The sequence below is a fragment of the Macadamia integrifolia genome, unplaced genomic scaffold, assembly GCF_013358625.1.
Source record: "Macadamia integrifolia cultivar HAES 741 unplaced genomic scaffold, SCU_Mint_v3 scaffold1801, whole genome shotgun sequence".
Taxonomy (NCBI): domain Eukaryota; kingdom Viridiplantae; phylum Streptophyta; class Magnoliopsida; order Proteales; family Proteaceae; genus Macadamia; species Macadamia integrifolia.
The window spans coordinates 45115-57765 of record NW_024868360.1 but is presented as its reverse complement, the minus strand read 5'-3'; the positions used below and the strand labels follow the sequence as shown (position 1 = coordinate 57765).

Below are 12651 nucleotides of genomic sequence, written 5' to 3'. Positions count from 1 at the left end.
TTTTACATATATAGTCATTTTAGGTTGGCCCTTTCCTCTTTTAGTTCATATCATTTGAATCTTGTCACTCTTCCTTACTAGCGCATCCATGGACCTCAATTAAATATAACCATATCACCTCAAACAGCTCTCGTGAAACTTATCCAAGATTGGTGCGACCCCCAAATCGGTTCCAATATAATCATTCTTTACTCTATCTCTCCTTGTCTTATCACACATCCCCCTCAACATCCTCATCCTGCAACGTCCAATTTGTCTACACTACTATTCTTGACTGTCCAACATTCTATCTCATGTATCATAGCTGGTCATTCAATACATAAATGATCGAGATCATTTTGGCCGAACCTAAAAACACTCCAAAAAAATGTTTTTTGTCTAAGAACATGGCCCTACACCAGTGCCTTAGCCAATGCGAGCACATGTTCGGGCATTGACCAAGAGGGGCACAATGGTCATTTTGCACCCATGTCTAGGCACATGGGCAAAAGCGTCCCTAAACAAGATGCATGGTTAAATTAGAATGCCCAGTTCATCCAATCATCGAGAGAAACCCTTCAACAGCAACAGAACCCCTTGGGTGTTTCTCCTCGTGCAATCATGCCAGTCCTTGAATACAAGAAGACGAACAGACCCACACTGTCCACCTTGTTCCAGCAGAATCACATGCCATAGAACCGATTAACGTACATATAACTATAACTACATCTGCAAGGTAAGAGTTCTGGTTGATCATGTTACCCAGGAATGCAGCACAAGCTCAACTTAGATCTGCAGATCATAGGAGGCAATAATAGACTATATAGATATGCCAAGGTAACATCATAACACAGAACGCAACAATAGATCACATAGATATGACAAGGCTAGATCAATCCAGAAAGCATATTCAACTCTTAAAAGTAAGCAAGTATGCCCTAAACATCCCTCTTTAATTTGCTAAATGTTTTCCAGCCTACTCAAATAACAAATACTAGGCTAATAGATTACCAACAAACTTGCAGTAGTTGGCCCTCAACCCATTACCAAATATCAAAGCAGTCAATGATGAGCACCATACATTTGAGTTGAGTCATATTGGCCATATCCAGGTTGGGGTGACAAACTCTTTCCATAACCAACTGGGGCATTTCCAAGAACACCTCCATAACCACCTGACTGGGGCATTGACTGGTCATAACTTGGCTGGTTCGGGGCTGGCTGTGCATAACCCACCTGACCAGCTGGTGGTGCCCCATAGGCTGGACCTGCAGCATTACTGTAACCAGCCTCTGAAGGCCCTTGGAACCCATAATTTGCATTGCTTTGAGCTGGCTGTTCATTGTAACCTGGCTGGGAGTTGTATGGTCCATAACCTCCAGATGGCCCGGCCTGAGCATATGCAGTTGGTGCCTGGCCACCTGGCTGACCATAACCAGAAACCAGTCCACCTGGCTGACCATAACCAGGAGCAGATGCAGTGGGTGCAGGTGGTTGATTGTACCCATCATTAGCAGTTGGACCAGATCCGTATGGATATGCTTGCTGAGCAGGCCCACTCGATGCGTATGGGTATGATTGCTGTTGGGGCACATTGGGTGCATATGAGTGGGTTGATTGAATTGGACCTTGATAAGGTACTTCTCCAGGTTGATTAGGCCTAGGTGGCCCATAAGATTGGGGAGGGGGTCCCTGAGATGGCATGCCATAAGGTGGCTTGCTGTACGGTTGTTGGGCATAGCCTGGTTGAGTGCCAGCTTGTTGGGGGTACACCCCGGGCTGAGATACTCCATGACCTCCATAGGCGTGCTGTGTTGGAGGCTGGTTTTCATACTTCTGGTCCTCGTAGCCATGTCCATAGTTCTGCTGGGGTGGAGCTGATTGAGGATAATTGGTAGGCTGTCCATACTCTGGACCTTGAGGCTGTCCATAATTATAGTTCATCTGAGCAGGAGGGCCAACAGCCGAAGTTGGTGCAGGGGCAGGAGTAGAGACTGGAGCATGCACAGAACCGTCACCCACATGGCTCCCACCTTGTCCATAGTAATCATAACCACCGCTTTGAGGAGGTCCCTGCACAGGGACTGCTGGCCTTTGATCCCAACCAGCATTAAAGCTGCTTCTTGGAGCCTGTTGCTGTGGAGGATAGCCACCATAAGTCGGAGGTGGATACTGTGGATTCTGAGAAGGATACATTCCCCGTTGCTGATAATCATAACCTGTTGGCTGTACAGGAGGTGGACCACGGGGTCCCCACTGCTGTGGAACAGCAGGCCCACGTGGGCGATATGCTTGCTGGTTATAAACGCCAGAGTGGGGTGAAGGCCTCACAGGCTGATCAAAGCAATTTACAGAAATATGATGTTAGATATACCAAAGCAACCTCCTTTAAAGAAAACTGACCGGAGAATAACTTGGTATGCAGAACACCAATCAACCATTAATGGCGAAAGCGCTAAAAGAAATTAAGCTGCAGAGGATGATAACAGTAGCACCAATTGTACTAAAAAGCTAATAATGCACACTTAGAATATAACATGAAAAAATAATTTAAACCATTCAATTGCTTAATATTAGTGTAACTGAAGCAAGGCAGTTGACATGATTTTTAACAAATCTAGGTAGCAAAGGATATGAAAATGCAATCCAGTAAATCTAGGAATTGAAGTACTAGGTGCCAGTATAATGGAAAGTAGCCTAAGATGGAAATAGGCAAAGAGGACTAAGTCCCAATTAACGATGCCTCTAAATATGCTAAATTGAAGATTTATATCAGAAACATAATTGTTCCTTGACATCATCAGATAAAAAAAACCAATAACTCTAAGCCAACTCTCTTCCCAGCACTTCAACCATTGTGCACCCTTCCACTAATAAAGCCCTTGACGGAAGATAATTCAAGACAATTCTCCAAGCAAATAAGTAAAAGTGCCATCTCAGTTTTAAGTACAGCATGTTCATCGACAGCTTCTCTCAAAATTAAGCTTTAAAAACCTCTCATTAATTCTCCACATCCACCAATCAGCGTCTCCAAGCACAATCAACTACCAAATTCAGTTCCAATGTCTTCCAGAGCTAATGCTTTTCCTTACTACGAAGTTATTTGAAAATGCATGGTATTGTATTGCTGGCAGATAAGGCTTGTATCACTATTTGCATCATTGTATGCTAATTAAGCTTTTCCTAAGACTTTTCTGGAATGGAAATACCTATTCCAGGTCCCAATAGCCATAACATTTTCGGTCTTTCTTGATAGCAACTAGTCCATAAGATTCCTCTTTCAGTGTAATCAGTTTTACCACAACCTCAACCCCCAACCATATTGACAGTCTGTTTAAAAAACAAAACCCTGTGCATCAACGTAAGATTCCATCCAGCTGTGATATGTGAGTGCATTATCTTCTTTAGAAAGTCAGTAAAAGTTATGGAAGCGATTTCCGAATAGCTGATATCTTCAAGTTCTGATGATGACTTAAGCATGCTTTCAGAAGTATTTATACAGATTTAGTTTGGGTTTGCAATTCTGCCATCTCCCATCATTTTGTCGAGTTCCTTCATTGTTAATTACCCTATGTCCCTTTTACCATCACCCCCCACCCCCCCCAAAAAAAAAAAAAACAACAAATCATGTATTATGCATAGCCCAAAAAATCATCAAAATTTTAGTGCAAAACCTCCAATAAAATTATACAGTAGGCAAATACATGGATTACGACAAGAACTATTTGAAGGAGATGAATAGAAGGACAACAACTTTGGAGGATTCCACAAGGTCCTAGACTTATTGGTCATGTAAAAACAGACTCTTCCCATAAGATGCTTAAATAAACATTTAGCTATTGAAGAGCAACTTAAAAGTAATTGCAGGTTGACAAGCTACCCTACAATCTAAAAAATAGGAGACATGCACTTCAAGAACTTTGAAACCATAACCATTCCTCAATGCCAAAACAAGGTATGATACAAGAGATACTTAATGTTTAAAAGTAATTAATCTATCATTAGATCATAGAGTACATCCTTGTTCTTAACATGGCATCACGTCATATTCTTACAGAGCTCAGATTTGACACTTTCTTTCAACAGTCTTGACTACACCTTGATGACAATTCTAGGATACTGTAAGATAATATTTGAGATGTTCTAACATAGCATCGCATAGATATGTAGCGAAGTATTGAACTCATACAAATATTAACAAGATGACTTCACCAGGTATGAGTTATGACACTTTTCTTCCAACGCATGTCTCATGAATAGAACATTGGGACGCTAAAGAATACTATGGTTAACACGATGAAGTGTCACTAAATCATGATTTTTGGTTTTTAAGTCTAAAAGTAATCTTACCAACTATAAACATTCTGCAATTGCGGGGGTTAATGCTTGTTACCTCTCTTCAGTTGATGAGAGTGAAGAATAGTTGTCTACTACACCAAGATACCAATGCTGACCCCATGTGAAAGGCAATAGCCATATCTGCATTGTTAAAGCCAACCAATTCGAAATCGGCACCTTCAACATAAATAAACCATGGCAACCGACATCTCAGAATCTTCCAAACTACATTCAAGTGACCTTCAGACTCATCATGCATTAATAGGCAAGCCCTCATGTGTTATTCAAGCAAATAATCTCTCATTCCCATGGTGGAATTATGCAATGTTCTTCTTCAATTCGATAAAAGTTCCATACAACAGCAACAATGTGAATAATTCATCACGTGTATCATGCAATTTTTATTTTTTGGACAAGGCAGTCAGACACTCAGACTTAATTCATCTGAACAGAAACTATGTATCACACCAAAAAACATGAACAAAGGCAACCGAATCTAACTAATCCAATTAAACTGTAGCCAATTTGGCAACTACCAATGTGTAAAAGTCATGTTAGAATCAATATGTTTCTGTATCCGCCAAAGTACTAATTCACAGACTCGAACATATTCATTAGTTGAGAGAGGTTAGAAGAAAATCATAAGCATGATAGTTCCTGTCAGTTAAAAATGTAGGCATCGTTTAGCAACAAACCAAAGCATTTCTTGACACTGGTTTCTCTTAGTAAATAAGGTCATCATGGCTACAAATCAATGCTGTTTAAGTACCATGATTTCTCATCAATTTCACATTTGCGAGCTTTACTGGCATGAGTTATACCACAACATACCAAACTGGCATGAATTATATACCAGTCTTCTATTTAGCAACTTAAAGCCAAATAACCAATGGATAAAATTCCCATTAGAATTGATGTCAAACCGATATCATTTTAAAAGAGAGAAATAAATAAATAAGTTTCAAAGAGATAAATAAAATAAATAAGCAAATAGAGAAAACTTATAACCATGCAAATCATATGATACTCTTCCTTTCAAAGTCATAGGAAGAATGGATGAAGAAAATTGTTAGATGCATAATTTAGCCGGAAGGAGACTTAAGCCCAAAATTTAGGACAGGTATGGTACAGATCAAAGGGACTACAAGAACAAGGGGTAGGTCAATAATGACCTGGAAGCAAGTGGTTAGAAAATACAGGGATGGCCATAGGTTAACAATAAAATGACTGTAAATAGAGTTCAATGGTGAAACAGGATTCATGTAGCCAAGATAAGGCTTACTTGAGCTAAGATGAGCTAACTCCATATTTTGCTTTATCTTCTTTTTTTATTATTTCTTCAGGACAGAAAATGGAAGTAACCCTCCCAATAGAATGCTTCATAGTAACGGCAAAGACAATGTCCAGTACCATTATGCCATGCCACTGACTTATCACAACATCACGATAAATTGCAGACATAAGAGTCAAAACAAGTTGCGCACGCAATAACTATCATCAAATTACTAAAATAAATGCAATAGACAATTAAGATACACTAATATAAAATTAACATATGAATTAAGAAATATGACATCTTCAAATAACCTAGTTTAAATAGTACAACTAAGATAACACAAGTTTAGAGAACCGACCTGACTCATAACTTCCTTTATCATTTCTCTAGCCATCTCAATCTGTTTTTTATTTCCAGTCACACGCACAGTCCTTTCCTTGGATTGGTCACCCTCAGGAAGATGTTGTGGTATGAGCTAAATAAAAGATAATTGTCAGTATTGGGTGATACACAATTTGGCATAAAGGATACACATCTTATCAATTGGGGTTCATTTTATTCATTCCACATGCATATCAACAAGGCTATACGATATCAACTACCTGGATGCGTGCTCCAGATCGAGTCTGCAGGTTTTTAATGGTCTCCCCGCCTTTTCCAATGATCAAGCCAACCTAAACCCAAAACAGCATCAATATAGAATGCTAAGGAACAAATCAAAACATAGGAGCAAATTCGCTGGGAGACAAAGTTACCTTCTCATTTGGGACCTGTAACTGAATTTGCTCTGTAGCTCCCCCAGCTTGTGCAGTACCAAATCCTCGAGCTACAAGGGAAGGGGAGCCCCCAGCATCAGCCTGCACAGAGGACACAAATTGGTTAAGAAAATAATGAGCAGTTTACTAAGAGCCAACCTAAAGCACATATGATTATGCACATTAAAATCACATCGTATGTAATGAAGGAAATAAGCTGAGCAAACGGGATCATACCTCTGCTATAACATCCTTTATCAGCTTCTCAGCCTTATTTATATTGTCCAGAGTTCCAATTAGCTCCACAGGCCTGGCTGTTGAATATGGATCAGCATCGGCATCCCTCGTGATTTGGATCTTTGCTCCTGAATTGTATTGCAGGAACCGGATGGTATCCCCAGCCTTGCCTATAAGTACACCAACCTGCATTGGAATGTAAATACTGTGAGCTGATTGCAAACCACACCAACTATCAGAGTACTGCATGAAATTATCCAAAGACAAAATGAGCATATAGGTACTTTTCCAGATCAATTTTAAGCATCAAACTACTAATGAATTTTAATTTTTTTACTTGGACTAGAAAATTGCTAATAACTTGGGGTATCAATAGGTACGGTCCAAGGAATTGCTAATGTGAACCGAAACCAAACCAAGAACTGATTTGGTTCTGAAACTGTGTACTTAAACAGAAACTGTTCGGTTCCGTTCATATTCAGTTCTAGTATCTGGTTTGGTTCTTCTCTCCTTTAGTTTAGGATTATTCTTTCGCTGCTTTTTTTCTTCTCTGGTACCTCAACGGGTTAAGACCTATCACTGTTGCCTTCCCCACCCACCGATTGTTTTATATAAATACATAAAACAATTGGTTCTCTATTCGCCACTTTGTTTGCTGGCCATTCATTTTTTTTATTTTTTTTTTTATTTTTCTGTTCTCTTCTTCATGCCATTTTTCCAAAAGAAGAGTTAGGACTGGTAATTCTTCGTTCCGATTTGATCTGTAGAGGTCATCTGTGCTTAGACATCTGAGGTTTCCTTCAACTTTTGAGATTAGGAAGAAGAATCCTTCAAATTTTGAGATTAGGAAGAAGAGGCATGCTTTTCATTCCAACAGCTGAAAAGAAAATCCTTTTTTTTTTTTAAATAAATACCTCGAAGATCTATTTTTTATTATTTAGCAAGGGGCTCAATTTTGGTGATCACTGTTCAGGGGAATGTTGAAGAAGATCTAAAAAGAGCAATGCTGTAAGTTTTACTTCTTTGCGTGTTTGATGACGATTTGGCTGTTTGATTACAAGGAGAAAAACTTGAGAGTTCATCATAGTTTTTTACCTAGTTGGTGCTGCTTAATGCTTGGTTCAGAGTTCAAAGCTTTTGACTGACTTGGTTGGTCAACAATGGTTTGCTTCAATTTCATTGACCTTTGTCAAGTGGACGTTGGAGGGATGAGGGATCCGACTCTCAGGTTCTTTCTCCTGGACCAGGTTACCTCTAACTAGGAAAGGAACGAGAAGGAAATAGTAAAATAAGATTAAAAAAAAAACAAACAAACAAACAAAAAAACTGCAACTTTGTTATTGCAATGACACAATAAGTTCAGTTCTGGTTCCAATTTGACACCCTTACTAATAAGTTTCACAAATAAGATGCTGCAGATAAGGTGAGAGAAGCTTATTTATCTTCACCAGATTGACTCTTCTCTAAATTTCTGTGGATAAGTTTGAACCCGCCTATTTTTCCTTTAACAAAGTTGTTCCTTCTCTTACAGCATGTTTTGAAGCTGTTACAGTGTTAAGAATCAAACAGTAACAGCATCTAACATCTTCATCTGGTTTTTTCACTGTGGAAGGTGTGAGATACCACATAGGAGAAGGTATATCCAAGGGTTGTCTAGTAAAATTGCTAATTCCTCTCAAACTTCCTTCACAGTAAATTTAAGATTATGGATACCATTTCCTGGGCAATTCCTGTACCCAAAAAGCACCTGTGCCGAAGCAACACAGCCTTTGCATGGTGATGCATGTAACACAGCAGAAACCCCTTCTTACGCCCGTGGATAATGGGTTCAAGGAAATTCAAAAAGAAAATCCCAAACCAGAACTTAAACAGGAGAATAAGTTTTAAATAAGAGAAACAGTACTAAAAAAAACAAGAGCTAGAAAACCAAACCAGACCAGCTAACCTGAGAAAAACACCAATAAGGATGGAGAAAATCACTCATGATTGGTGCAGGAGCAATTCTTTGGACTGGCCCAAACCTGTTGGGTAGCCCAGATGGATATGAACTGGGTCCAATTGCTTATTGTGTTCAGTAGGATATTTAGTTTATTTATTTATTTAGATTTTTAGTAGTTGGATTTATAGTAGTCTATATAGGAGTTTCCGAGTCCAAATTAGAGTCAAATGTCTTGTAGCGATTGATGATTCACAAAACAGCAAGTTTAATGCCAACCCAATCTGTTAGATTTCAAGAACCCAACAGCATCAGAAGCACTTGTCACGATTCAACATTGCTTTAGGGGATGAATCAGTAACAATACATCTTTGACCAAGGTAACTCTAGGCCATCCTAGTGATCATGGGAGCTTCCGACTTACCTCTCTAAGTCGCTGTGTAACGGAAGTTTCAAACAAGGTTGCCGAAAAAGTACAACTAGTCATTCAAGCATCTCTATGCAATGAGCAGTCAAAACCAGTAAAAATATACAATGTCACTTTTAGAATAAGTGGTGTTATCACAGATTAAATCATTGATACTGATAAAAGCCACAAACGTTCAACAAAACATGTAAGGCAATAAAAAGCTACTCTCTATCCAACAAAAACTGTCAATTTGATAAAAATAAAATTTAATGGAGGCTTTGTGATTGCATCATTTACTTCAATACTTTCTTATAATATTCCAAATTTGCCCTTCATAATTCCTTCTCCTTAATTCACCTCCTCCCTCCCTCTTTTAATGCCTCATCCTCTCTCTCTTTTAATTTGAATGCATTAATCATGTTAAGAGTAAAATAGGCAAATAAGATTCTTTCAAAGCATTAATACTGTCATGGACAGACAAAATAGGACAGAGAGGAACTCCAAAACAGAGTCTTTGTAAGATGGAGGTAGTACCAAAAACAAACGCAATGCAATATCAGTGTATCAACATACAGAATGCCACAATACTGGGAATCCAAATCCCAGGACCACATGTAATTAAGTTTAACCAAAATAGCAAAGCTAAGAGTCACAGATGAAAAATTCCCGATTAATTATAGGTAAATAATATTGCACTTCATTCCCTCATACACATGTATTAGAAATTTGGTGAATATTAACGTAACACATATTGGACACCAAAAGAACTAGATTATGAATCACACTTTCTCATTGTACACTAATCATCAGTTGACTAGCTATTGGACTCAGATCACTGACAACTCAAAACCTATTCACCCAATTGACCAACTTCCAAGTACCAACAGACTGTCACCTGAGTGGGATAGTTCCACTAAAATAATTTTCTTCATAACCTTTGCCTACAGCGTTCTTGACCAAACTGTAACCTTTACAGTTGAATTGCAGGGGAAAATAATTCTGCAAAAATTGAAGTAGCTAAGCAGCTTTATGCCAGACATATTTAAGAAAGCAGCGGAATGAAACAAAAAATGCAAGGGTTTGACATTGACTGCACTAACACTTCACAGTTCATAATCCATGGGCCAAGCTCAAGTTCCACTGGGTAAAGCAATCATTACAACCCGAAAAAACCCCAAGAAAAAAAAAAATAGACTCTCCTCAGGTTGCACACCACCAATTTCCTACTGAACTTGATTCGGCATCTAGTCAATAGGGCTGAAAACAGATCATTTCAAAGGCCACATGAAACAGCAAAAGGAAACAACACTCTCCATTCCTTCAATTTGCAACTTCCAAGAGAAAATCAAAGGACTTGACAGGATATTATCCATTAAGTAGCAGTAAAAAAAAATCTTGATAGGAATCCATTAGTACCTAATTTGTTTTAGAGTAAATAGCAACAGGGAGAACCATAACGCATTTAACAAGAGAGCTTTCTTCCACTTTCATACACATGAATTAAATGCTTAAAAATATCTGATTATATCAGAGCAGTAAGGCAAGCAAGCAACTTAAACGCACTATAACTTTGAAGATGACTAAGCATACCTTATTATTGGGAACTTCCATTTTACGTGACATAGTCTGCATCTCTACCGTGGGCTGCTCTTGTCCAGAGGGAAAATCTGTTTGTTGAGGAATCTCTGTAGCTGGTTGCCGAAGATCTGCTTCAGAGGGATGCTGGGCATTCATCAGAAGATTCTCATCTGATGGTGGCAGTGCAGTGTCTTCCTGATGATTCTCCGTGGAATGGTTTTCATGGTTCTCTGTTTGAAAATCACCCACAGATTGTTGTTCTTCAGCATTCTCCATTGGAATACTCCCTTCCGGATGTTCCACATTCTCCGTAGATGGTTCATCTACCTGCTGCTCTTGGTGACCTACCTGCTGTTCTTGGTGACCATTCTCTATAGCTGTTACAACAAAAGGATCACAGGAATAAGGAAACTGAGTGCCCAATTCAATATTTGAGAATATACGCACAATATGGGCACAGAATTTTAGGGGTTGCTGAAACATCAAATTAATGCAAAGATATTGGAAAGGAGAGCACCTGGCCGGGGAAGTTTTAAAATGGAAAGGACTGCATTTTTAATTGTCAGATCAAAGTGTGCATGCATGTTTGCACTAAGTAGTCAGATGAAATTGGAAGTTCCCGTTTCTTCTTCTTCTTTTCTTTTTTTCTTTTTTTTTTTTTTTTTTTTTGGGGGGGGGTGGGGGGGTGTGAGGTTTCATTGAGTATTGACAATCCCAAAACAGAGAAACCCTAATGCAACCAAGAAAAAAAATGGTCAAGTCCCTACGCTCTAATTGAACTGAAACATCATGAAAGAAATCATACGGTGTTAAGAACACAAAAACAACCACAAAATATTTGCCATCCACTAGATGAGACAATTTATACATGTAATCAAAACGTGCAAGAAGGGATTCACAGATGACTCTGAGCGAGAACAGTCCAGAAGCCCCAAATCAACAGAAAGCTAGGTCTCTCTAAGAAGTAAGAAGAGGCCCTCAGAGGGAGACAATAAAATCGTTCAAACTTCGAAGGGCCCAAATGCGACCTTCAGAAACATGACATTTTACCCAGAACCAAACCCCAACAAAAGAAAAAAAAAGAACAACTAAGACATCAACAATAAAACAGTCAAAACAGATCAAATGCAGCGAATAAAAAGGAATATCAGATAAATAGCGATTAAAAAACAAGAAATATAAACCTGAACCATCATTTTCTTCTTCCAGACGAGGCCGCTTCGCTTCAGGTGAAACCGAAACAGGTCCAACGATCTCTTGAGGTTTCAAAGCAACGTTCTGTGCCTCATTCACGTCCGACTCAGAGTTCAAGTTCTCATTCGAATCTGCCAAGGCTTCTGCCGGTGGAGGGTCCGAAACCACCTGTTCTGGAGCCTCAGGCTCCAAATCTTCAAGCTTCCTCTTGTGATCTACAGGAACAGGGCTCACAGCTGCTACCGCCCCTTCTTCCGCCATTGATTTGTTACAGTAATTTCTACCCACTGAAACACAAACCCTAACCCTAGCTCGGGGCAACAAAATCCTACCTAGAGTTTCAAGAAACTAAGGAAATGTTTGAGGAAACGAAATAGAATCCAAGGATAAGAAAAGTGCTGGTTGAGGTCGAGACGAGAGAGAGAGAGGAGGCCGACGAAGGGATGATAAATACCTGTAGGGTTTAAGGTCTTAAGATCTCAAGGTGTTGAGCTCTCTTGTAATAATAGGGTGGTCAGTGGTCACGGACTCACGGCCACTCGCCTAATAGATATATTTTTGTGTTTTGCGAAGTGTCTTTCTGTGAATATAGGGTTGAAATTTCCCACAACGGCCAGCTTAAAACCCAGACAGCACGTTCCCACTGATAATAACACCCTTCTAAAATGTCCTAAATACCCCCTATTTAACAGGTTTCGTAATTTCACCCCTGATGCCCGAGCTGCACACGGTGTCGGAGGGTACCCACCCCATGAATATATCTATGATAATGTTTCCTTTCCGACTGCATAGCGTAGCGCGTTCCTCTTACCAAATGACATATATGTCCCCTATTGTGGGGAAAAAAAACTAGATGGGAAAGTACTAGCATACATTACATAGCTAGAAACCGCAGATTCAATCCACACCCTTACGTATATGGGTTGTGGGTTTTTTTTTACCAATTGGG

General features: G+C 39.3%; 1 protein-coding gene across 2 annotated transcripts; it reads right to left on the bottom strand.

Moving 5' to 3' along the window:
- Positions 1-825: 825 nt before the first annotated feature.
- On the bottom strand, positions 826-12241 carry LOC122064875 (far upstream element-binding protein 2-like). 2 transcript variants are annotated; one of them, XM_042628659.1, is made up of 7 exons: positions 11693-12241; positions 10521-10885; positions 6586-6771; positions 6349-6450; positions 6193-6267; positions 5952-6068; positions 826-2313 (listed from the first exon to the last, which is right to left on the bottom strand). In XM_042628659.1, the coding sequence occupies exons 1-7, from the start codon at positions 11961-11963 to the stop codon at positions 1042-1044; spliced, it is 2388 nt and encodes a 795-aa protein (XP_042484593.1). In that variant the 5' UTR covers positions 11964-12241; the 3' UTR covers positions 826-1041. The 2 variants fall into 2 exon arrangements, with proteins under 2 accessions (XP_042484593.1, XP_042484594.1); XM_042628660.1 differs by having other exon boundaries at positions 6196-6267.
- Between the last annotated feature and the right edge of the window lie 410 nt (positions 12242-12651).

Bases quoted from the DNA above. Each gene is read 5' to 3' on its own strand.
- LOC122064875 (XM_042628659.1), bottom strand. From the start codon at position 11,963: ATGGCGGAAGAAGGGGCGGTAGCAGCTGTGAGCCCTGTTCCTGTAGAT. The intron at 6,268-6,348 runs GTAACTTTGTCT...TTTTGGGTTTAG, and splicing joins TACAGGTCCCAAATGAGAAG to GTTGGCTTGATCATTGGAAA. The intron at 6,069-6,192 runs GTTGATATCGTA...TCTTTTATTTAG, and splicing joins CTGGAGCACGCATCCAGGTA to CTCATACCACAACATCTTCC.